Here is a 26423-nt window from a genome sequence, read left to right as displayed (position 1 = left end):
GTCACTATATGGTCATTATGGTTACTGTCCTAGGGAAGACTTTCTTTCTCTACTTTCCTCCCTTTTAAACCCATTTTCCATTTTAGCTTCTTCTCCCCCCAGCACACCATGGCTCTAAAGCAGGCCTGCCTCATAGAACTTGACAGCGATGAAAATGTTCTATACCTGAGCTTTCTGATGAGACTGCAGTTTTCTTTTGCTGCCAGATGACCACACACCTAGTAACTTGTACAACACAAGCTTATTAGGTTACAGTTCTGGAGATCAGAAGTGTAGCATAGGTATCACCAGGTTTACAATGATTGTAGCTGTCAGGATGGTATTTCTATAGGCTCACAATTTGATCTGTCCCCATGCCTTTCCTGGTTCTTGAAGGCCACTGTCATTCTGGGGCTCATGGCCCCTTTCTCCATCTTCAAAACCAGTAATGGTGGGTTGAGTTTTTCTCACTGGGTGTTCACTCTGACATGACATTGGGGGTTCTCTTCCATGCCACTGGCCTCTGTTTCACTTCTCAGGACCCTGGTGATTATACAGGGCCCACACAGGTAATCCAGGATAATCTATTTTATGGTCCTGAGATTACCAACCTGAATTCTCCATTGCCATGTAAAGTATCCTATTCAAGGTTCCAGGGATTAGAACCTTCACATCTTTAGCAGGCCATTGTGTTGTCTACCACAGGGAGCCACCAGCCGCAGGTGTCTGTTGAGCACCTGAAATACAGCTACTGAGGCTGGGTGTGGTGGCTCATGCCTGTAATCCCAACACTTTGGGGATCAAGGCAGAAGGATCGCTTGAGCCTGGGAAGTAGGGATTACAGTGAGCCTTGATCATCCCAGCCTGGGGAATGGCAGTGAGTCCATTCCAAACAAAACAAAACAAAAAAACAATACAACTAGTGAACTTGATTTAACTTCAATTTAAATGTAAGCACTGATACTTGATTGTTATTAGTTCGTTTGGAGATCCTTCAACTGTCATTTTTTCAAAGGCTAAATATGAATCAGGTATTTCCAATGACAATTCAGTTTCCATATGGAGATGTGTAAAATACAAGATTTCAAAGACATCGTCCAAAAAAGAAAAGAATACAGAATACCTTTTACATGATAGCATGTTGAAATAATATCCTTAATAAATTGGGTTAAAATGGACATTCTTAAAATTTTACATTTTTTAAAAAAAATTTGACTTCTAAGAATTCTAAAATGACGTGTATCACTTACATTTTATTATACAGGCTTCTCTAAAGTTCTTCACCAGCATCCTTGAACTATATCTAATGCTATGTGATGTGTGCATGTATTTTTCATTTCCATCAAATAGAATTTGCTACAGTTCTTATTTTATTTCTAATTATCGCTTCTCTCCCCTGAGCACAGAACTTCGAAATCTCTAACTTCTATCTGTATTCTGATTTCTACTGACAACTTCATGGTGGTGTCTTGTACATTTCACTTTACCCATACTAGATGAGTAAGGACTGCCACCAGTAACCTGGACCCACAGACAACCCTGAGATAGAAGTCATTTATCTAAGCTTGCAGCTAAGGCTCAGAAGGATGTACATAGCTGGACTAGTGATGAAACTAGAGTTTTAACGCAGAGCTACCTAGCCATACAGATTCCTTCCCTGAATGTAAATTAGCTCAACCATTGTGGAAAACAGCGTTGTGATTCCTCAAATACCTGGAACCAAAAATACCATTTTACCTGGCAATCCCGTTTCTGGGTATATACCCAAAGGAATATAAATCATTCTATTATAAACACACATATACACGTATGTTCATTGTAGCACTATTCACAATAGCAAAGACATGGAATCAACTCAAATGCCCATCGATGATAGTTTAAAGAAAATGTGGTACATATACACTGTGAAATACTATGTGGCCATGAAAGGGAAGAAGATTATGTTCTTTGCAGGGACAATGGATGGAGCTAGAAGCTATTATCCTCAGCAAACTAACACAGGAACAGAAAGCCGAACACTGCACGAACACTTTGAGTTCTCACTCAAAGTGGGAGCAGAACAGTGAGAACACATGGACACAGGGAGGGGAACAACACACACTGAGGTTCGTTGTGGGAAGGGGAGAAGGGAAAGCATCAGGATAAATAGCTGATGCATGCAGGGCTTAATACTTAGGTGATGGTGCCACAAATCACCATGGCACACGTTTACTTATGTAACAAACCTGCACATGCACGCCAGAACTTAAAGAATTCCTTCCCGGTGCTTCTGTACCCAGTTACCTGGTCATCACTAGAAGATGCCACATAGGCGGCCTCAGTCGTGTCTCCCAAGGGTCAGACAGAGGAAACCCCAGGACGGGGACAGAATCCAAAAGACATGTATCTCTACACGACTATGCATTTTCTCTCGAACAGTCATCCCTGGATTGGTCGATATCAAAATCCAATTTCACCAGGATTAGTCTTGGGTTGCTCAGAGCTATCCATTGAATTAGGAACGATTATAGCAGAGGGAGCCCCGTGGTTCTTTATTAAGGTCTTTGTGGAAGCACGAAGTGATCTTCAGGAGATTAAAGTGCCAGTGGTGTTTTCTTAACATTTATAACCTGCGCCAATACCTGGGGAGTTTGTTTATTAAGAAAAATTCTGCCGCAAAGATCCCGCCTCCTAATAGGGCCTTCACACTGGGCCCGGGCAGAAGCTGGCATTGTGGTCCTAATGAGCTTATGAGGGAAGCTCTGCCAAGTGCCACCTGGAAACCCACCTCTTGGGGTTAAGAGACTTCCCATCTGTGTAGGATCCTGCAGCCTTTCCTGTTTGATGGGGAGGCTGCATCTCAGAGTTGTGCGTGGGTCTGAGAAATAAAACAAAAGCTAGGCTGGGCTCCATGGCTCAGGCCTATAATCCCAGTACTTTGGGAGGCTGAAGCAGGTGGATCACCTGCGGTCAGCAGTTCGAGACGTGCCTGGCCCACATGGCCAAACTCCGTCTCTACTCAAGATTCACAAATTAGCTGGGCATGGTGGCACACGCCTGTAGTCCCAGCTACTGGGGAGGCTGAGGCAGAAGAATCGCTTGAACCCAGGAGGCGGAGGTTGCAGTGAGCCGAGATCGTGCTGCTGCACTCCAGCCTGGCCACAGAGCCAGACTGTTTCAAAACAAAACAAAACAAAACCTGATGGTTATTATTATTAATAATGATCATGATAATTGTGTCCCGTCTTTATGCATGGGACTTAACCATTCACAGAGTTGGATGTCATTTCACTCTAAAGCATCCAGGACAAGTACACATTTATCATTTTATGTATTTGCAAACTGAGATCCAGAGACATGAAAGTGAGCAGCCTTGCAGCTCACTCATGGTAAAACCAGGCTGTTATTTACACCACAGATATTTACTGAGAACTTATCATGGACTCCAGGTCAGCAGTTTCAAGTGGCACAGTTTTGCCTCCCAGGAGACATTTGAATCCCAGGAGATACTTTGGTTCCAACTCAAGAGTAGGCAACTGGCATGTAGTGGGTGGAGGCCAGTGATGTTGTTGAACGTTCTACAGTGCACAGGATGATCCACCCATCAAAAAAATAATAATAATGAACCAGCCCCAAGTGTCAATGGTACTGACATTGAGGAACCTTGTCCAGTGGTAGAGGGTTTCAGTGAACAGAAAAGCTACAGTCTCTGCTCTCCTGGAGTTACATCCTGGTGGAAAAGATAAGCAATATACAAAATCACAGAATAAGATAATAAAAAGGCAAGAAGAGATGTGTGCTGTGAAGACATCAGTGGTCAATGGGAGAGAGAGTGCTGGTGCAGAGTTGCTGTTATCTTGGGGCCATTGAAGATTTCTCCAATGGGTGACACCTGGGCAGAGATTGTATCAGTAACTGGGCAAGCTACATGTGATGTTCCAGGGAAAGAGTCTTCCAGGCAAAGGGCAGAATGAATGCAAAGACCAAAGATGGGGGCAGGAAAAAGCAGAGAGGCCAACGAGCAAGAATGGGAGACAGGCAGCAGGCAAGGTGGGAGGGTCATGGCCGAGAACACTGAACCTTATAGACCTAGACAGTCAATGAGGATCTAGGTTAGAGACCACTGAGAAGGGGGTGTCCCTGGCCACTTTCCCGTCCACCTCTGACATCCTTACTTTACTGACTGCCCTCAATTTCCTCCATTCTCTGAATTTACTGCATTGCTGTGTCTCACCTTCTGATCTCCCAAATATGGTCATGTCCATTCAGGTAGGTCTCACTTCAGAGCCAAACATAACTTTTATGGCCAGGCACAGTAGCTCACGCCTGTAATCCCAGCACTTTGGTAGGCCAAGGCAGGCACATCACTTGAGGTTAGGAGTTCGAGACCAGTCTGACCAACATTGTGAAACCCTGTCTCTAGTAAAAATACAAAAATTAGCCAGGCGCAGTGGCATACACCTGTAAATCCCAGCTACTCGGGAGGTTGAAGCAGGAAAATCGCTTGAACCCGGGAGGCAGAGGTTGCAGTGAGGTGAGATTGTGCCACTACACTTCGGCCTGGGCAACAGAGTAAGACTCTGTCTCAAAAACTGAAGTCCAATAAATTGGGAGTTCTTCCAGAGATTACTTCCCACTGAGCTATGATATGCTGCAGCTTTGGGGACTATAGCTAGGAATCCCGTAGCCACTGCCCTCCAGGAATGTGCATTGTAGATGGTTTGTTCTATTAGCCAGTTTGCTAGCTTTTTGACATTGTCTTTTCCTTAGGAATTACACACTATGCTTTTGCCATAACGTTCAGCAAGCTTCTCAGGGATACTATAACGACTTCTCAGGTTGAGTGAGGCACAGTAGTAGGTACTGGGAACATACAGGCAGCATCTCTGTCCTTCAGTATTGATGGCTTTTCAAGAGGCTGATGAAAGGCTTTCCAGCCAGGCGTCATTGCATCCAGGGCCATGATCAAAGGCCACTGTGGAGCGTGGGTTGCAAAGACGAAGACTTAAGTCTCCTCTTCGTTTGGGGGGTCTCACTGAAGTGACTCCTGTATTAGGGTTCTCTAGTGGGAAAGAACTAATAAGATAGATGTTTATCTATAAATAAAGGGGAGTTTATTAAGCAGTACTGACTCACATGATCACAAGGTGAAGTCCCACAATAGGCCATCTGTAAGCTGAGGAACAAGGAAGTCAGGCTGGGTCTCAAAACCTCAAAAGTAGGGAAGCCAACAGTACAGCCTTCAGTCTGTGGTCAAAGATCCAAGAGTCCAAAAGCTGAAGGACTTGGAGTCCCACTTTCAAGGGCAGGAAGCATCCAGCATGGGGGAGAGTTGCAGGCTGGAAAACTCAGCCAGCCTAGTCTTTCCACGTTCCTCTGCCTACTTTTATCCTAGGCATGCTGGCAGATGATCAGATGGTGACCACCCAGATTGAGGGTGGGTCGACCGTTGCACTGACTTGAATGTTTGTCTCCTTTGGCAATACCCTCACAGACACACCCAGGACCAATAGTTTGCATCCTTCCATCCAATCAAGTTGACACTCAATGTTAACCATCACAACTCCTATTGACAGATGACAGCCTGGCAGGAACATTCATTCCTCCTTCTCCTAGATCTGCTTTGAGGCCACTCATCGTGAGAACTTCATGCTGCCTGAAGTGGTAGAGGACGCATTTCCTCCTGGGTGACAGCTGCTTGCTTGTACTCCATGCACCTTTGATTTATATGTTTGGTGGAGAGATGTAGTAGAGGGAATGGTGACCTCCAAAAACTACGTCCTTGTTATAACTTCCATAAACATGATCCTATTTGGCAGGGATAGGGGAGGGGAAGGAGATCTTTGCAGATGTAATTAAGGATCAAGACAAAATCATCCTGGATTCAGGGTGGGCTCAACAACTAATATCCTTTTTTGAGACAGAGTCTCGCTCTGTCACCCAGGCTGGAGTGCAATGGTGCAATCTCAGCTCATTGCAACGTCTGCCTCCTGGGTTCAAGCAATTCTCCTGCCTCATCCTCCTGAGTACCTGGGATTATAGGCATGTGCCACCACACCTGGCTAATTTTTGTGTTTTTAGTAGGGACGGGGTTTCACCATTTTGGTCAGGCTGGTCTCGAACTCCTGACCTTGTGATCTGCCCACCTCAGGCTCCCAAAGTGCTGGGATTATAGGCTTAAACTACCGCGCTCCTGACCCTAGTATCTTTTTAAGAAGAAAAAAGAAGAGGGAAATTGGAGTTTCAGCCATGTAGAGGGAATAGGGCCTGTGAAGATGGAAGCAGAGGATGGAAGGATGCAAACCCAAGTCAAGGAATGCCTGCAGCCACCAAAAGCTAAATGACGCAAGGCATGATTCTCCCCCTAGATCTTTTAGAGGGAGTGTGGCCCTCCTGGCACCTTGATTTTAGATTTCTGGTCTGTACAACTACAGGAGAATGAAGTCCAGCGGCTTTAAGCCACCAGCTTTGTGGTCATCTTTCAGAAAACAAATATAGAGACATAAAACTCAGGCTTGTTCTAAGGTCCCAGAAAAAGGGGAAGAAAAACAGATCACACTCAGTGAAGGGGTTGGTGACGATCACTAACCCCAACGTGCATTAGGCTCTGTGGTAGCTGCTCTGTCATCTCCTGCTGCATTTGGTCCTTCCCACGATCCTGTGAGCTTAGTACCATTAGTGTCCTTTTTGTTTTTGTTTTTTTTTGGGTTTTTTTTTTTTTTTTTTTTTGAGACAGAGTCTCGCTCTGTCGCCCAGGCTGCAGTGCCATGGCGCAATCTCGGCTCACTGCAAGCTCCGCCTCCCAGGTTTACGCCATTCTCCTGCCTCAGCCTCCCAAGTAGCGGGGACTATAGGCGTTTCACCGTGTTAGCCAGGATGGTCTCGATCTCCTGACCACGTGATCCGCCCGTCTTGGCCTCCCAAAGTGCTGGGATTACAGGTGTGAGGCACCGCGCCCAGCCTTGTTTTTGTTTTACAGGCAGTCTTGCTCCATTGCCCAGGTTGGAGTACAGTGGTGTGACTTTCTGTCACTGCAGCGTTGATCTCCTGGGCTCCAGCCATCTCCCACCTCAGTCTCTCAACTACCTGGGATGACAGGCACATGGCCATAATCAGCTTTTTAAAAAAAATTTATTTAGTGGAGACAGGGTCTCACTATTTTGCAGGCTGGTCTCAAATTATCCTCCCACCTTAGCCTCGCAAAGTGCTGGGATTACAGGCATGAGCCACTGCACCTGGCTTCATTACCCCATTAATGTCCTTTGATGGAAAAGTAAACTGAGGGTCAGAGAAGAAAAGTGACCTGCCTAAGATTAGCAAATAACAGAGATGGTCTGCGTGATTCCAAAACCCTGGTTCATTGTGCTGCATCCCACCACATAAAAGGCATGCAGGCTGAAAGAGATTTCCTTTTTCTGTTGTTTTCTTCACTCCTCAACCTCTACACTTCCTAACACTCCTCTTTTACCCTTTCCATACACCCACAATGACCTGAAACACTTTTGGCTCCCTACTTTTTTTTTTTTTTTTTTTTTTGCATGCGTTCTTTAAGGATTCTTTTTAATACACAGGTATTTCTCTATAACAATTTATAGGCATTTGTATATAAGCATATACTATAAAATGATTAATTGAGCATTGTATGTTTTTATCAAAGGAAACAATGCAAAGATTTCTCCAAAGTGCTGTTTGACTAGAGATGATTAATTTTAATTTTCACATGAGTGGCACAATGCTGTTAATCATTTAATATGTTTAATCATAATCTCTGTAATTCCTAATTAGGTTCATTAAGCTGAAACATCCAGCAGTTGTACACAAATCCAAATCTATGTTTCCTTCTCAGGGTAAGAAGGAGCTCATTTTATTTTTGCATTGAAACAGAAACTTCTAACACGATGGAAAAAAAATGGACTGAAAGCTGGGGGTTTCAGCTATAGCATCTGTAAACTCCGAGTCCAGGTGTAGAGTGCTAAAACCCCTTACAATCTGAAAAGGGACAGTTGCATGATTCAAGCTCATTTCTGTGTCATGGACATGGCACCAAACCTCGTATTCTCAGCGGAGAAAACCCACATTCTGCTCTGTTTGGGTTTCAGTGTTTCAACATTGTTCTTCAACTATCACATGAAGGTGGTGACGTTGATTGTACACTTCTTCTTTCATTTGTTTATTCATGTACTTTCGGTCAGTGAGTCAGCCAACCATTAAACAGACATTTATCATTTGTGTCACAAGCTGGTCGTACCACCCTCCTGCTGTGATCCTTAGGTGGCTCCTTATTGCTCTTAGGATGAAGCTCAGACTCTTGCTTCATACAGTGTCCTTTGATCTAGCCCCTTGACTATCTTTGAAACCTCCACTCCTGCCTTCCCTTCATACCTGCCTCATCTGACCAGTGGTGCTGGAGCTACACATACTCTCTGAATCCAAGACATCATTTGATGTCTCTGCATGTACGCTGCCCTGTCTCGGTATAGCCTCAGTCCTTTTCACCTCTTCTCTTAGATATCTCCCACTTAAAATTTAACCTCCAGAATTGGCAAGACTTGCTGAACCTCCAGCAGTGTTATATGACCCTGATTTAAGGTTACTCAGCCCTTTGTGATTGCCTCTTATCCCAACATTTACCAGTCTGTATTGGCTGCAGATGGTGGCTCATGCTTGTAGTCTCAGTGCTTTGGGAGGCTGAGGCAGGAGGATCACTTGAGGCCAGAGGTTCAAGACCAGCCTGGGCAACATAGTGAGACCCTGTCTCTGCAAATAAAAATTAGCTTGGTGTGGTGGCGCATGCCTGTAGTCCTAGCTACTTGGAAGGCTGATATGGGCAGATTGTTTGAGCCCAGGGTTTCAAGGCTGCAGTGAGCCATGATTGTGCCACGGCACTCCAGCCTGAGTGACAGACCAAGACCCAACTCCAAGAAAACAACAAAAAACAAAGACAAAATGATTCTATTTATGATTGTCTTTCTGTATTGGTGTCATTCACTAAAGTTGGAATTGCGTGTGACTTGGAGGGCTGATTTATGTGTCTAACACAAAGCAGTTGGTCAGTAAAGATGTGTAAACACTTTTAAAATAAGCAAATGACAACCTTTCCTGTGTGTTTCTCAAAAGAGGTTTATTTCTCTTTTTGGTATTTAAAAAAATTACCATTACTCTAGACAGTTCGTTACTTTCCATTTATTGAATATATACCAGGAACTTGGCCAAGTTAGCATACATTATTCAATCACAAAGCCTTAAAAGGTATGAACTCATTATTCTTTATTTTCCAGTTAAGAAAATGACCATCGTACTGCTTCATATTCAATCCAACAGTATAGGCAAAATGACTAAATACATTGTCTAAATACATGACTTTGCACTTAAAACTTGAAGTCAACTGGTAGGGCTTTTGGTACCAGAGCAGCTTGGAAGAATGGTTTGCGAGCCAACGGGAAGTCTTTACTTCAACATGCAATTCAGGGTGTGTTAGGAAGGAAAATGCAAATGAAACCTTCCAGTACATACCAGGGCTGTTGAGAAACTTGCTAATTATGCCCGTGTTATCTGAGTGTTTTGTATTTCACTTTGTAACATTCTCTCGTCTAAGTCGTTATTATTTTACACCTGGCTGCCTATATTGATAGTTTTGTCCCAATTATGTACTTCTAGATTGCTTATAAATAGGTGAGGATGATTCCTCACTCATAAGTTTGATAGGTTTCTGCATAAGCTTTCTATCATAGTTTCAAAGTTGGTATCTGATGTGGATGGCATTTACTGCCACCTAGAGGCAACACATGCTAATTGCAGAGAAAGTATCCTATGTTAAATGTTTGAAATGTTGAAACTCTAGAACTGAGAGTATGGCAGTGGCTATAATGATACCTAATGTGACTGTGACTTTTCCCCTAGTTCCTGCCTATATATGGGTGTCAATGTAACATCATGTTATACAGCCTTATTTGGAAGTCAGGCGTGGTGAAACAATGAGTTATGCTAATAATGTTACACGGTCTAGGCAAACAGCACAGCAGAACTTTCTGTAGAGTTGGAAACATTCTGTATTTGCATTACTCAGCATGGAAGCACTAACTACATGTGGCTCTTGAGCACTTGAAATGCAGCTAATGCAAACGAAGTTAAATATATCATTTTAATTCAGTTAAATGTTAATTGTCACATGTGGTCAACTGTAGTGGACAGCACAAGTTTGTACAATTAGAGCCTCAATAGAGTAAGTCAATCAGCTGGTTATTTGAACTCCAGAATGCCAACTAGTCTTTTCAAATTTTTTACATTTAATTATATTTTATCTGCACAATTACCTGAACAATTATGTAGGCATATCTTCAGATTCTGAACCGCATAAGTTAAGAAATACACAGTCTCCTGCCTGTAATAATTATTACCCACTTCTTGATGAGGTTCCCACTCCCCACCTCCCAACCCCAGCAGCTCCCAGTCCCCTTCCTTTGCTTTTTCTAGCCTATAGTGCTTTTCTCTGTCTGCCAACACTCTATTTATGGATTTATTATCCTGAATGATGCTCCCCGAGGGCAGGGATTTTTGTCTGCTTTGCCCACTGCCCAATCCCAGATTCATCATGAGCACTCAGTGGTTGCTCAGAAAACACTTGTTGAATGAATGCATGCATGCATGCCTCAGCATTTTCTTCCCTTCTCAGAATCCTTAGTTCTGATCTTTTCCTGCCACTCAGGGCAAGCAAAAGCGCCTTGGAACAGAGCATTGTGGTGCACTCAACCTCTTCGATTTCTTCTTGTTCTTTTAGCAGACAGATGATGCAGCACCAACGGATGGCCAGCCCCAGACACAACCTTCTGAAAACACGGAAAACAAGTCTCAGCCCAAGCGGCTGCATGTCTCCAATATCCCCTTCAGGTTCCGGGATCCGGACCTCAGACAAATGTTTGGTGTAAGTACCACCTTTCTTCTCAGCAGTGCCCGCTCTGGGGTTTCCAGAGACCTCCCTGTCTCATGTAAGTTTGGGGGTATTTACAATACTAAGGTTAGATGTTTGTACGGGGAGAAACATTTTAGAGTCTAGTTTTTGGGTATATTGTGGCTAGAATCTCTTTATGGTTTTAGCATGTATTTCTGTACATATGCTCACCATGTATCTACTTTGCCAAGTGGTTTTCTTCTAAGAAGTAACTTGAAGGCCAAATGGAAAACATTCCTAAATGACTCACTGCTGAAAGAAGCCTACTGATGGTCCTAAATCCAATGGCCCAGGACATCATACTGTAGCAAAAATACACCCCGAGTCCTCTTGGTTTTGCTCTCTTTTGTAGTTGTCAGATTATCCAGAGGGTGACTCATAGTGTATTCCTGCATTCCCTAGTCTTTCCCAGGCACTGTGCATTTAGATTTCAGATGCAGCAACAGAGAACAACTAATTCTGCATAAACCTGATTTTAGCAAACAAAGCAAAACCACCACCACCAACACCAAATGAGCTACCAGTTTCTAAGTTCATGTTGATTCCTGAAGTCTACATTTTTCTGAAATTAGTGACAGGGATTCAGAGGCACTTACTGTGGTGCTATATGCCATGAAGGGTAGCCATGCCCAGGCACCATGGTGAAATATAGAGCAGGCCACAAGTCACCACTAGCCCAGGAGAAAATAATAGCATTGCTTTTTTATAGATCATCTTGCCCCTGATTATTTTTTTCTCAAAGATATCTCCACTATCCACTTTGGGAAGCCATGAGTTTGCCATTTCTTTGACCTCCGTTCAACCAAAGGACAAGGCTATGACGGGGCTTGGATATCTTTCACGTTTGTGAATGTAGCCAATTTGCCCATGACATCCCAGCAATGATAGCAGGTGCCTGTGGATTCAGTGAAAAGAATTACATCCTTAACATTTGACTTAGAGCAAAGGTGGGCTGCTCAGAGACTCCTCCTCTAGGAGTTTATAAATGGATGCAAATATCACAAAAGGAACAAGAAGATGCCCATTCTGCGTCACTCTAGTGTTGTTCTCCGTATAAAATGGAAGGCTCTGGTTCACTTCTCAAAGGCACTGTGTGTTGGGGATTAGCTTGCACCTTTTACTTCTTACACACACGATGCTTATCAAGTATGCATCTGACACAAAAGCAGAGCAGGCATCCTAATATTTAAGATACCCAGCTTTGAATGCTGACATTTAAGAGGAAAAGGTCAGCTCTTGCACTTTTATCTCTCTCATTTGGTAATAACCTTGAGTTGAGCCCCTCCAACTCCTGCAGAACAGAGATACCCTCGGGCACTTTCAGGTCAAAGATGACTTTGAAAAGTGCAGAGCATTCAAAGTGAGAGTTGAGGTTAAGTGTGTGTGAGGCAGTAAGACCAGGTTTGAATGATGGGCAGTAAGAGGAGTTATATTCTCTTTACCATGTCAGGTTAGGAAGATGTCTTGCTGTGCGGTCTGTTTTTTCTCATCAAGTGTCACTGTGATGTTGGCTTTGATTTCAATCCCCTTAATAAGCGTCTTGACACTCTTTTATGGTGTCACTCATTGCAGCCCACCCCAAGTTCCACCCTTTAGGGGGCTTTCCTCCCATAGTTTTCTTAGTTATCGTGAAAGTTACTGCAGGCTACAATGCTAAGTCACAGAGGTATTCAAAATATTCACAGGAATCAGAGAAGGGATTCTGAGTCTCTCTAGTCTTATAGAGTTAGGGTAGACGGCAAGGAACAAGATCTTGCCAAAAAATTGTACTACCTGTCATCAAACCTTGATCCAAATCTACTAGTTTCAGGGCGCTTGATTTGTTTATTTTTATTTTTATTTATTTATTTTTTGAGACAGAGTCTCACTCTGTTGCCCAGGCTGGAGTACAGTGGCACAATCTCTGCTCACTGCAAGCTCCGCCTTGTGGGTTCTCTCCATTCTCCTGCCTCAGCCTCCCGAGTAGCTGAGATTACAGGTGCCCGCCACCACGCTCAGCTCGTTTTTTTGTATTTTTAGTAGAGGCGGGGTTTCACCATTTTAGCCAGGATGGTCTCGATCTCCTGACCTTGTGATCCACCCACCTCGGCCTCCCAAAGTGCTGGGATTACAGGTGTGAGCCACCGCTCCCAGCCCGGCTCTTGTTTTTAAAAAGACAAGTTCTCACTCTGTTACCCAGGCTAGAGTGCAGTGGTGTGATCACGCTCACTGCAAACTCTTGGGCTCAAGGGATCCTCCCACCTCAACCTCCTAAGTAGCTGAGACTACAGACACAAGCCACCATGCTTGGCTAATTTTTAAGGTTTTTTTTTTTGTTTTGTTTTGTTTTTTAAATAGAGATGGGGTCTCACTTCGTTGTCCAGGCTGGTCACAAATTCCTGGCCTCAATCAACCCTCCCACCTTGGCCTTCCAACGTGCTGGGATTACAGCGTGAGATGTGAGGCATTGCACATATCCAGTACCCCCCTTTTTTTGTGACAAAGTCTAATTCTGTTGCCCAGACTGGAGTGAAGTGGCATGATCTCGGCTCATTGCAGTCTTTCTCCTGGGTTCAAGCGATTCTCGTTCCTCAGCTTCTTGACTAGCTGGGACTACATGCGTGTGCCATCACTTTATAGTCAAGATTTTCAAGCAACTGACAAGATGTCAATTTGACAAGATGATAGATACACTTAATGCCTATCAATTAAGAGAATGCACCATGCATTCAGTAGCACAAACTTAACCTTGTTCATCACAAGTAGCATCTGTGTCCATTTTTTGAAACTATTATTTTTTCTGAAAGATTTTTTGAAAGCTTTATTTTTTCTGTAAATTTTGTCTATAAAAGTACCAGGAACATACAGATTCACAGACCCCCTTGTAATGACTCTTAAGCCTCCATAGTTTACAACTACCATTCTAAAGAAATGCAGTTTTATGCACTAAAAATCTGTTCTTTCCTGCCAAACGGTGGTGGTCACAGAGTCATTCTTGTTATAGGATACATTTAGCGGCAGGAATCACATTGTGAAGCATCTGTAAACATTCTCATTGGCTCCCCGCACTGGAGTTTAGGGAATTTAGGAGGGTTTTCTCTTTCAGGTCATAGTTACTGCAAGAAACTACAGTTTAACTCCAATTAGGTACTTCTGACATCATTTGGACATGAGACATCTTCTCTCCTTTTGGCGCTGTGTCCTGTCTTTGTCTTCCCACTTTGACAGGGGTTACAGTGAGGACAATTACAGAGATAAACAGTCACAAAGATCTTTGTGCTTTCCCCCCTCTTTGTCTCTTGTTAAATACAGGCATGGGATTTTAAAGTCAAAAGCAAAACAAGACAAAAAAGCAACCTTCTTCTTCAAACTGCCTAAAACTTGGCAGTGGTCATTACAACATCTGTAACCATTAATAATTCGACCATGCCATCTGCAACCATTGCATGCCTAATGGTTACTGCAGGTGACTCATTTTATTTTTAATTTGTATCTTCAGCACTTCTTCATGAAGATTGGGATTCTGATTACCTTTTTCATATTCTTTACTTTCTACTCAGTGGAAGCATTTGTTCCCATGTTTGGCATTAAATCTTCTAGGTCATCTTATTTTATTTTTTTTTCATTTGAGATGGAACATTCCTTGGGGAAGATGTTATATGGCTACAACATACAAAGCAGAAGCCACAGTCTTTAAAAAATACTAGTTGAGGTCCAAGTGAATGGAGCTGTTCTGTGCAGTGGCATTGATATTAAATGGTTCATTGGAAGGGATGTTAGTTTTATACGTGGCTCCTTTTTCCTGGAGCTTTGTCTTCATGTTAGGTATCATGCATGAACTTGCATTTTCTTTACAGATAAATGTTTGATGATCTCAAGAGAGGAATATATGGATTTCTAACAAATCAATTGCAATATATGGTGCCCTGAATAGAATGTTTAACTTAATATTTAAAATTTAAACATTCTGGGTTTGAAGTGAGAGAAGTGGATTGTGATATATCCAGACCTCTGCTACAACAGACGGATGTTCTGGATGCCATCACGGAATTGTCAAACAGTTGCTCAGTGACTGCAGTTCTCAAATTTACACAACACCCTTGTTGATTCTGCAGCCTTACTTTAGGGGTCAAAATACAGACCCTCTTGGCTAGGCATGCTGGTGGCTTATACCTGTAATCCCAGGACTTTAGGAGGCCGAGGTGGAAGGATTGCTTGAGTTTGAGAATTTGAGACCAGCCTGGGCAACATAGGGAGACCCAGTTTCTATAGCAATAAAATCAAAAAACACAAGAAAACAAAATATAGGCCCTCTGGGCAGGAAAATAGTCCACTGAACCTCTCTTTATTGTCACAAAAAACAGATCACATGACTTTCAGCACATGCAAAGGAAGATTTCAAGATCACTTTTTAGTAATGAGACGGGCTTGCCTGTACTTATGATGTTAATGCAAAGTTCCATCTACCATGATGTTATGAGAAGTGAGGCCATTATGGTGGGATAGGGCATGGTACCTTCTACTTCTGCATTCTGAACACAAAGCTGACACTAAGAAAAACTGGCATGATGCCTTTCCTTGGCCACTATGCACAATCTTTGAACTAACCTTTATGTTTTATGCTGTATCCATAGAACATCCTTCACAGTTTTTCAGAGAAATATTGTTTGATCTGAGAACATCTAAAAATGCTTGGTACATATTTGCCCAAGTGTGTGCCTGTAAGCTTCTAGATCTTGTTTTGGTTTTTGAGACGGAGTCTCGCTCTGTCGCCCAGGCTGGAGCGCAGTGGCACATTCTCGGTTCACTGCCACCTCCACCTCCCAGGATCAAGTGAATCTTCTGCCTCAGCCTCACAACTAGCTGGGATAACAGGCTCCTGCCAGCGTGCCTGGCTAATTTTTACATTTTTAGTAGAGACAGGGTTTCACCATGTTGGCCAGGCTGGTCTCGAACTGCCGACCTCATGTTCTGCCCACCTCAGTCTCCCAAAGTGCTGGGATTACAGGTGTTAGCTACCGTGCCTGGCCTGGATCCTGTTCTTGATACAGCTTTTGAGACACCTTGTGTGGAGTTGAGGCATTGTTGAATGCAGCTGAACATTGCTGTTGAGCAAACAAATGCTAGTTATGTCTGCGAATGAGTTGTGTCTATTTAAATTGAAAATGTGCCAGCTGTGTTTACATCATTAGTAGCAAACTTCCCAATTAAACTGTTGATACTATAAATATAGTACACAACTGTCTTGGAAATGGGGCTTACATCAGCATTCTTCTTCGGGCTTGTTTCACTGGCTTTGAGAACCGTCAACCTAACAGCAATTGCCACAGAAGCAAACTTTGAGACCATTTCAGGGCAGCTGATGTCATTGTTTCATTTAGGGAATGACACATGCTAAGACTGCTGTTTGATTGGTTTTGTCTCAATCAGATCTTATTTTAAAGGAAATGTTTTTGGGTTGACTGCCTAGAGAATGTTCCATAGATGACAGTTGCATCGTGGTTTTGGAAGAAGTCCTTGTCAAGCTTCTCTTTCTGTAAATATATGTGCTTCTAGGCTCTTATGCCTGAAATAAATATGATAGCGTCTGTATAGACTGAATATTCTAGGGTGTTTGTATCAAAATTACTGCTTGAGGAGTTCACAAAACTGGAGGTTTCTTTACTATGAAATTCAGTTCACATTTGAACGACAAATCCTTCATTTCCCCCATCTGAAAGTTTTCTTCTATTTCCAGTGATTTTTCTCTGCCTAAAACTGGGCCACTGAAAATGCTCTGTAAAGGAATTCTCTTGACCAAAAGATCTAAGTCCACAAATTGCAGGATGAGTTAGCTGCATGTTTGTTGGCATTTCCATTGTGTGTGCGAGCAATGTGACCCATTTCTGTATTCTCTTCTGAGTATTTTCTCCTTGGTTTCTTCCTATCCTTTGCTTCTCTGAGCAGAAGTACTAGTAGTTCTTTGTTTCACAACTAGAAATATGCACGTCTATGATTCCCCTGGCTGGATAGTGTATGGATCCTGAGGCATGGGCACATTTCTATGGTACAGAATGACAAACTTTTGGTTACTTTTTTCCATAGTCAGAACTATTTTTATTTCAAGACTGAGCTGTCTGTATTCCAGTGGCATACACACTTGTTTCTACTGTTTCGGGGAGGGTGGATTTCTTTGTACATTCCAGAGGATAGCATCTGTATGTTCTAAATAGTTTGTTTTTTGAATGTTAGTAGGACCCTCTTGACATTCACTCTCTGCGTCTCTGGATACTCTGACTGGAACACATTGGTCAGGCAAACCTCCCCTGCTTCTCGTGTGGTCTTTTTGTTTGTTCGTTTTTCATCCTGCCCCACCCCTCACCCCAGTCACTCTGTCCTCTGCTACACGGAAGTACGTGTAATGCTGTCCATTCAGGGGGAAATGGAATACAGAACCTCTGAGGGTCATAAAGGATGCAATTAAAATCCAGAATGCAGAAGTGAATGGAATGATAGGAAAGCTCAAAACAAAACAAAAAAAGAGGATGGAAATATTTATGTTGCCCTGTTTAATTTTTAATCACTCAAAGGGCATTTGCTCTCATTCTGCCTGGAGATAAAACTCTCATTTTATTTTTCCTGGGCCACGGTACATGATTTTACATCACCCTCTCTCTTGCCTGCTCATACGCAGGTTAGGCTATTATACTCAAGAAATGCCCACACTACTTCGTGTAATCTCAGAAAACTGAAAAACTTCCAAGGTTGGAGGAAAGGATTTCAGATGATCTGATGCCCGTAGTTCTAGGGCCCATACTCTCCATTTTGAAACGTGAATCAAGAATTGCTTGATGTGCATTTCTCACTGGAAACTCCAGATTTCACCAATTTAAAAAATATGTAAGACGCAATCATTGAATTTGAAGTTCAAATAAACCACAGATATTAAGTATAAGTATGTCCCAAATATTGCGTGTGACATATCCTGAAAAATCTGAAATTTAAATTTAACCAGGTGTCTGCATTTTATTTGTCTCTATTTATAATCTGAGTCTCTGTTTCTGGACTTTTCATAGAGCCTAGTCATGCTAGTTATCTAAAATCTGTTTGTTTAATAATATAGAGAATTATCTTGAGAGAATTTCAGCCCAAGCACTGATTACAACTGCTGATACCATCATGATGATGGTGCCTGGATAGTGGAGTTTGCTTTTGTGTTCATAGTTTCTTTCTCATATGATAGAGCTGCTCCTAGATTTTATGTGAGCTGGGAGTCAAAACCAATCACATCAAATTCTCACTGGACATTGATTATCAAAATCGCATTTCATCAAGGGTGTTTCTTCCATTGTTTGGTGGGATAGACCAGAACGGTCATTGTATATACATACTAGCCACTTTTAAATCTTTGCTGCTCAGTGCCTGGGAACGCAGACATGCACACAGGAAAAAAAAAAAAAAGAAAAAGTAAAGTAGAATTCACCTCTTAATATTTTGTACCAAGCCCTGTTGGTGTGTTCCATAATAAGGAGAAAATATGGGTGGTTTTATTTTCTCTTGTTTCAAGCCCATTAGCCATAAAACATAAAATGTATATCCTTGATATTAAGAGAAAAAATTGGCGTCGGAAACAATTACTACTGTACCTAATAATGTCTACTGCATTTCTCTTCTTGCTTATAAGATATTTCTATTTCTTTGCAGCAATTTGGTAAAATCTTAGATGTTGAAATTATTTTTAATGAGCGAGGCTCAAAGGTAAGCAACTTAATTCACTTTAGAATTGTTTAGTTTATTTTTAAATGTTTGTTGTAAGGGGAAACAACTGCACTGTCTTAATCAGCTCATTGTGAAAATACACTTCAGCGGGAGTTCCTTTAGAGACCACCTTCCGTTTTCAAAATGGTGGGAAAGACATCGGGTTCAGTTTAAAATGTATAAGGGGAATAATTTTAAATTGCTGTTAAATATATATATATTTTTTTATCAAGTTTCCAGAGGAAAATTATCCATGCTTAAAAAAATAATGATGTTGCTACATTTTTGTTTTTCAGTGATAATTATGTTCTTTATATTAAAAAGTGAGTTGATAGTCTCATGAGCAGGTAAATATGTGATTATTCTGTATTAATAAAGTGCAGTTATTTTCCTGGGTTGTAGGGGAGAAAAATCTCATATACACCAACCTTTTGAATGTAATTTTATTCATTACTATGTTTACCAATCCACATTTTGCGATTTGCCATTGCTTTGAGTTTGTTTTTTCGAGGAAACCAATTTTTAAATGGATTCCCAAGCTCTAATCAAAGTCAGGGGCTCTATGGGGAGGTTTGGGATCAGGAGAGGTTCTGTTTCAAAACAGAAATACAGGCTGGGTGCAATGGCTTATGCCTGTAATTCCAGTACTTTGGGAGGCTGAGGTGGGTAGATCACCTGAGGTCAGGTGCTCAAGACCAGCCTGGGTAACATGTTGAAACCTCATCTCTACTAAAAATACAAAAATTAGCTGGGTGTGGTGGCAGCACCTGCAGTCGCAGCTACTTGGGAGGCTTGCACCCATGAGGTGGTGGTTGCAGTGAGCCGAGATTGCACCACTGCACCCCAGCCTGGGTGACAGCGAAACCCTGTCTCAAAAACAAAGAAACAAACAAAAGAAATATGTTGGGAGAAGAAAAAAACACAAACACTTCTAAAGCCTCTCTATCAGTGGTTAACCAAGGGTGGTCCCAGACCAGGAACTGATTAGAAATGCAAGTTCTCAGGCTCCAGCCCTGACCTGTTGAATTTGCAACTGTCAAGTTAGTGCTCAGCAACCTGTGTTTTAACCACACTTCCAGGCCTGTCCTTAAAATGATCAATGCTGTGTCTCTCCTTTTAGACCCATGACAAGCCTTCCCTGTGAGTGTAACAAGCAGTGGTGCTTAATAGTGTTGGGCTTTGGTTGTTGCTGCTGTTCTTCAAGTGTCCTCTTACCACCTGCACCCACAGAGCACTCAGGAACCCCATGAAAATCCCCAATTGAGGAAAACAACACATGAGACCTATCAGCAGACACAAGGGGTTAACAGGGAGAAATCATGGAGAACAAAAAAGATATGGATCTTGGTAACCGGAAAGTGAATGCTTTCAATAGCTCTGCCAGGTCTCCTAGCTGCCACTGCCCAGGCTGTTAGGAATTTTAAGTTCCCTTCTCCTTGCATCCTCAGACTATGAATGCAAATGTTGAGAGATACTGGTTTCAGCCTATTGACTCTCCTTACACTGGCAATTTGGGGCAAGTCAGCATCATGGAGGGTCACTAAGTGGTACTGGCTTTATTTGAAGTGTCACAGGCCACAGTGCCAGTTCTTTTGGGTATATATAACCACCTTTGCCCCCATAAAGCAAACCTTTGAATTTTTTTTTTTTTTTTTTTGGACAGTTTTCTTCCCTCCTAAGTTGATTTAGTACTAATTAGCTAGGATGATGCTGATCGCATCAAGGAAAGAAAACCGCAGTATTTTCTCCTCCACGGCCAAAGTGATGTTGTAATCCGTCAGATGAGTGAAAACAAAAGCAAAACAGAATCCATTACACTTTGTGATTCTGCTCCTTCAGGGACCTTGTCATTTTTCCATAGCTTCAGATATTTTACAATCATTCTCGAACTTAACTATCTTCCTGCTTCTGGTATGAAAATTATTTTGGGGACTATCTCTATTACTGCAAAGCAAAGTGCATTGAGAGAAAAATGTGCCTAGCCTAATCCTGTTCACTCGGGCCTTCTGTATTCTTGGTAAAATTGTAGATGACCTGAATGTTGACCAACTTTGTTCTGACTCTCAGTCTGTCTATAGCAGCACTGCCTTCAAAGATGTGTTTGATTTTTTAATATGTTTAATTTATGTTTTGTTTTGTAACTTTTGCCAATTGAAGAAAGCTATTTAATTCCTTCTGAGAGCTGTTTTGGGACATTAGAAGAATATCATTTGCTATTTTGAAAGTACAATGGCGATACTATTTTTAAGACATCTTCCGTCATTCCCATGATTAGTCTATCTCTGGGGGCTTCAGGAAAAAGACCATTTAAGTTTGCTACATCCAGATCCTGACTTTGTGAAGCTGTCTTTTTTTGGTCTTTATTCTTTTGGTTTAGGAAACATCTAAAATAGCCTCTCTCAGTGGGTATGCGCCCTCTGAAAGAGCTTGTCTTGCAGGTGTTGGAGCTGACTGTTTAGGTACTGCTGGAATGGCACTGAGACAGTCCAGTTGGAACTGCTAAATGGGGGCAGCAGCTCACAGGGATATTTTTCATACTTGACATCATCCTTTATGGGAAAGAGCCTTATTTAGATGAGCATTTCCATTTTAATGGTTCAGAAACCTGTACCATTGCTATGACCTCATTTTCATCATTTGGCGCTGGACAGACAGCCAGAAAATGAGTGGGCCCTTATGAGCCAGGAACTCACCTTCTTGCCTTTCGTTCTCTAGAGCAGTTCTTCAGGCAGGCCACTCAGTGCTGAAGGCTGTGTGTGCTGGATTTGTGTGTATGTGGATGCGGACATAGAAACCCATCCGTACTTAAGGGGTGGATGCGCATTCTAGCCCTTTAGGAAGCTGAGGTGGGAGTATTGTCTGAAGCCAGGAGTTCAAGACCAGTCTGGACAACAGGGAGACCCCACCTCCACAAAATAATTAAAAATTAGCTGGGCATGGTGATACACACTTGTAGTCTGAGCTACTGGGGAGGTTGAGGCAGGAGGATTGCTTGATCCCAGGAGGTCAAGGCTTTAGTGAGTTATGACTGCACCATTGCACTCCAGCTTGGGTGACAGAGTGAGACCTTGTCTCAGAACAACCAACCAACAACAAGATACATGAACAGGCAGTAAGCATATTATCTTGGGAATGTATAACTCAAGTATTTAATGTATGGATGAATAGCAAGAATGCAGAAAAACCACATTTTAAAGAGATATCAGACAGAAAATGAGAATTCGTAAGCATTCAGGGGTGAATGATCCTGTAATTTATTTTTCCTTTTTAGGAGATTTACCCAACCATCTCGTTTACCTATGATATGGTCTATTTGGGAGCTATAGACAGATACAGCTACTCCCCCCTAAGTATATACTTAAGAAATCTGGCCAGGTACGGTGGCTCACGCCTATAATCCCAGCACTTTGGGAGGCTGAGGTAGGCGGATCACCAGAGGTCGGGAGTTCGAGACCAGTCTGACTAACATGGAGAAACACTGTCTCAGCTAAAAATACAAAATTAGCCAGGTGTGGTGGCACGTGCTTGTAATCTCAGCTACTCAGGAGGCTGAGGCAGGAGAATTGCTTGAACCCAGGAGACAGAGGTTGCGGTGAGCCGAGATCGAGCCATTGCACTACAGCCTGGGCAAGAAGAGTGAACTTCTGTCTCAAAGAAAAAACAAAAATCTACACTTTGATCTTTGATTCAGTAGATATCAGTAAGTGTGTGTTGCATTTCATGAGAGCCAACTATGAGTAAGGCAGAAATACTTCCTGTCTTCATGGGCTTTCCTGAGTAGCAGGAGAGACGGACTAGGAAGCTGAGTGACTGCAGTAGCCTGTGTTGTTCTATGGTGATGTGAGCGGCCGCTGAGAGTCTGAACAGGCAGACGGATACTGTGAGCAGGCTTCTGGAAAGAAGGAACATGTAAGCTGAGAGTGAGAGATGCATAAGAATTTCCCAGAGAGGGGAAAGAGGGATGTCTTGCAGGCAGGAGGAGTTGCATGTGCAAAGGTCACTGGAGTAAAAGTGAGACGAGAGGGCTCATAGTCCCATCGGAAAATGATTCTTCAGATACTCACATCAACAGCTCCCCTCTTCTAAATATGATTTCCCTGTACCAGAAACTAGAGGACTGGATTTTTTCATCTAAGATGAAAAATCCGTACATTCATCCATCGAGCGTGCTTTATTTAAGCCTTTAAGATATAAAATGGTGTATTTGCATGAATGCAAAAAAGGAAGATATTGCCTAAAAATACAAAAGATGAAAAAAGAACAATAACTAGGATACAGGAGGATCAGAATGTATGATTTGCAAAAATACTTTAAAGTAAGCAAGTCACGCCAGTCTGGCAATCCTCTTAAGGCCGCCGTTATCTACCCTACTGATGGTACCTGTTCACAGCAGGGCACAGACCACCGATTTCTTTTCTTTAGTAGCATTAAAGGTAAACACTGGGAAGATGTGTCTCTGACTCCCCTTCTCTGTACCCCTTTCTTGCAGTCTTGATTTTTTAAGCAGTTACACATCAGCATCACACTCAGCCCTATGCCCAGCAAGCTAGGCTCAGAATGTGCTTGTTTTGTTCTCCTTTTTAAGGCAGAGGTAAAAATATTCATCTTTTTAAAAACTGCAAATTGCTGTTTCCTTGAGTTAGAATCCCGACCATGAGGCAGGTCAGAAAAAAACAACCTTAGCACCTGTTCTCAAAAGTTGCCTGGCACCTGTGCTTCATAGCAAAGGTTCCCTGCTCATGGAGAGGACCAGGTGAGGGCTTTCTGGTTACATTGCAACCCCCAGGTGAGAATTTTGATAACCTGCTAACCCAGGGAGGCCGTGCCCCTTCTTTTCTGGATGGGAGGTAGAATTGTCCAATGGAACAGGTAGGAAAGTCTGTTTGGCATTTTGAGGACTGTCTGGATCAAGTTCTTTCTGCACCCAACTTTGGCAAATCTCAACTCTAAATGAGGAATACCAAGTAGCCGACAAGAGAGAAAGAAGTTTAGCAGAATATAATGAGAATAATCATAAAAAAAGAATTAATATATTCTCTTCGCTTAAAAAGTGAGAACTTGAGAATAGATCAGGCTATTTCCTTTTTAGTACGTGCCCCTTCCTTGGGATTCAAAATGTATTTCTCTTTCCGCCTTTGTCTCTCCTAAACACATGATGCTGATTTCAGGGCAGTAGGTTTGCCTTGGGTTCAGACATGAAGCATGAGAGCAAGATTCTGGAGGATAATGTTGGACAGGTGGGTGAGTGTTCAGTCTCACCTGGCTATGTTCTTCCGGGTGCTGTGGTAATAATGACTGCTAGTTCCCATCGGCAGAAATGGCACCACCTCGCCCTCCAGCTACACCAGTGGGGCTATGGATTTTCTTGTCTTGCCTAGAGAGAATATAAATCCAAAGCCCTCGTTTCTCTGATTCCTTTTGGAATCTGTGGCATGGCTATGGTTGGTAGGAAGTTAGGCCCATCAGGGAGGAAGAGAACGTCCCCAAGAAGCCTGGGACATGCGGTTTTTAGCTGTACCTCTACATGTAAGCTCCAAGTAACCGAGTCAAAATCTATAGTCAAGAATCTATAGAAATCAGCAATACAAAATTCACTTATTACAAAGAATGAAAACCTGCTCTTTTTGAGACAGGGTCTTACCCAGGCTGGAGCACAGGGGAACAGTCACAGTTCACTGCAGCCCCAACCTCCCGGGCTCAAGCAAAGAACCTTCCCACCTCAGCCTCCCAAGTAGCTGAGACAATAGGTGTAGGCTGTCACACCGGGCTTTTTTTTTTTTTTTTTGGGGGGGGGAGACAGGGTCTTGCTCTGTCACCCAGGCTGGAGTGCAGGGGTGTGATCACAGCTCACTACAGCTTCAATCTCCTGGGATCAGGCTGGGATCACAGGGGCACACCATTACACCCAGCTGGTTTTTTCTTTCTTTTTTTTCTTTTTTCTTTTTTTTTTTTTGGTAGAGATGGGGTTTTGCCATGTTACTCAGCCCAGTCTCAAACTCCTGGGCTCAAGTGATCCTCCTGCCTTGGCCTCCCAAAGTGCTTGGATTACAGGTGTGAGCCACCATGCCTGGCCCAAAACCTTCTTTTGATGGTTTTGATCACACATAGTGAAATGAGAGGTCATGGAAATCAAATCGCTGGGCCACTCATTTTAAGCAAACACATTTCTGGACTCCACTCTGGGATTCTAATCCAGTAGATCCAAAGCAAGGCTCAGGAATGTCAATGTTTAATGTGCTGCCGAGTTCCTTCTGATGTGCGGCTACGTTTGATAGCTACTGGCCAAGAGTTAGAACTGTCAAATTGAGCGAAATCACCCTCAATTCTGTCTTTTTTCCCTTTGAAGAACAATCATTTCCGAACTATACAGTTAGCAAGTGTATTCATGTACCCAATATGGGCATACTGCATGTAGAAGACTAAGCAAGACCCCTTCTGTTATGGAGCAAGTCATCTTAAATGAATCAGATAATTCAGGCTTATCCTAATCACAGAGCCTCACCATGGGAAAGATTATGGAAGGTAATTTGGTTCAATCCCCTAAAGAAATGTTATTTTTCTCAATACAGTTCACCGTTGAACACGGGTTTGAACTGTGCAGGTTCACTTACACGTGAATTTTTTTCTCCAACCAAAGGCAGTATTCCCAGGATGTGGGACCCGTATATACAGAGGGCTAATTTTGTTCTATATTCACGTTCTACGATATACAGAGGGCTGATTTTCCTCTATACTCACGTTCCACGGAGTGACTGTGGGACTTGAATATGCAAGGATTTGGGAATCTGGGGCGAGGGTGTCTTGGAACTAATCTGTACTGGATACTGAGGTACAGCTATCTATAGAATCCTGACAAATAATCATCTACCCTCACTGGAATACATCCACATCCCCTGTCCTCTGCGGCCGATGAGCCTATTCTGACTGTTGAAAAGTTCCCTTAGCCAGTCCATTGTACAACACTTTTTGTTTTATTATACTTTAAGTTTCAGGGTACATGTGCACAACGTGCAGGTTACATAGGTATACATGTGCCATGTTGGTTTGCTGCACGCATCAACTAGTCATTTACATTAGGCATTTCTCCTAATGCTCTCCCTCCCCCAGCCCCCCACCCCCTGACAGGCCCTGGTGTGTGATGTTTCCCACCCTGTGTCCAATACCTCTTTAGCCTTAAATTTGGAGGTCATTATAGAGATCTAATGTAGGATTGGAAGTTATCACCAGTTGGTTGTAACTACCATGTATTTGTAATTATTGTGCATTTCTTTAGTAAAACTAGGTATTACACTGTCCCAACTAAGCTTGGAGCCAACATGGATTATTTGATGCTATAAGGAGCCCCAAAGTATTGCTTGATTTCACCCAGTTTACAGTGAACAATCAGAAAGAGCTGGGGATATTTATGAGGAAATTGTTCAAAAGGTTGGTGTATATTTCTGAACAAGATGTACAAATATTTTTAGGGGCTTTAAAAATAATGTGTCATATTTTCTGTACTTAAGAACAATGTCAGTGAAGACAAAATATGGATTTTGACAATATAGTTTAGTGGGGTTGATTTTTGAGGTTGAAATATTAAAAGCCAATGTACTTGTGGTAAATTAAAAGGTATATATGTTATCTATCAGTAAAAGAGGAAGTGGCCAGAATATTATTACAAATTACATTCTATTAACAAAGTTTTTTTGCTGCCCGTTGATATGAAAAGTAAATATTGACCCAATGCCAGAACTTTACAATATGGGTACACCTTTCCCTTTCTGGTTAATAAAGTAGGATGGAAGGTTGTCAGATTCAA

At 42.4% G+C, this 26423-nt stretch overlaps 1 protein-coding gene across 1 annotated transcript in view; it reads left to right on the top strand.

The window, feature by feature from the left end:
* RBFOX1 (RNA binding fox-1 homolog 1) overlaps window positions 1–26423 on the top strand; it is a 2483424-nt gene that overhangs the window by 2339433 nt on the left and 117568 nt on the right. Inside the window, 2 exon segments of the mRNA XM_031657938.1 lie at window positions 10736–10879; window positions 18569–18622. Of these exon segments, the coding sequence (XP_031513798.1) occupies window positions 10736–10879; window positions 18569–18622 (198 nt within the window).

Source organism: Papio anubis, chromosome 18 (genome assembly GCF_008728515.1).
Source record: "Papio anubis isolate 15944 chromosome 18, Panubis1.0, whole genome shotgun sequence".
Classification (NCBI taxonomy): domain Eukaryota; kingdom Metazoa; phylum Chordata; class Mammalia; order Primates; family Cercopithecidae; genus Papio; species Papio anubis.
The sequence above is the reverse complement of the archived record's forward strand: the minus strand, read 5'-3'. Positions and strand labels throughout refer to the sequence as shown.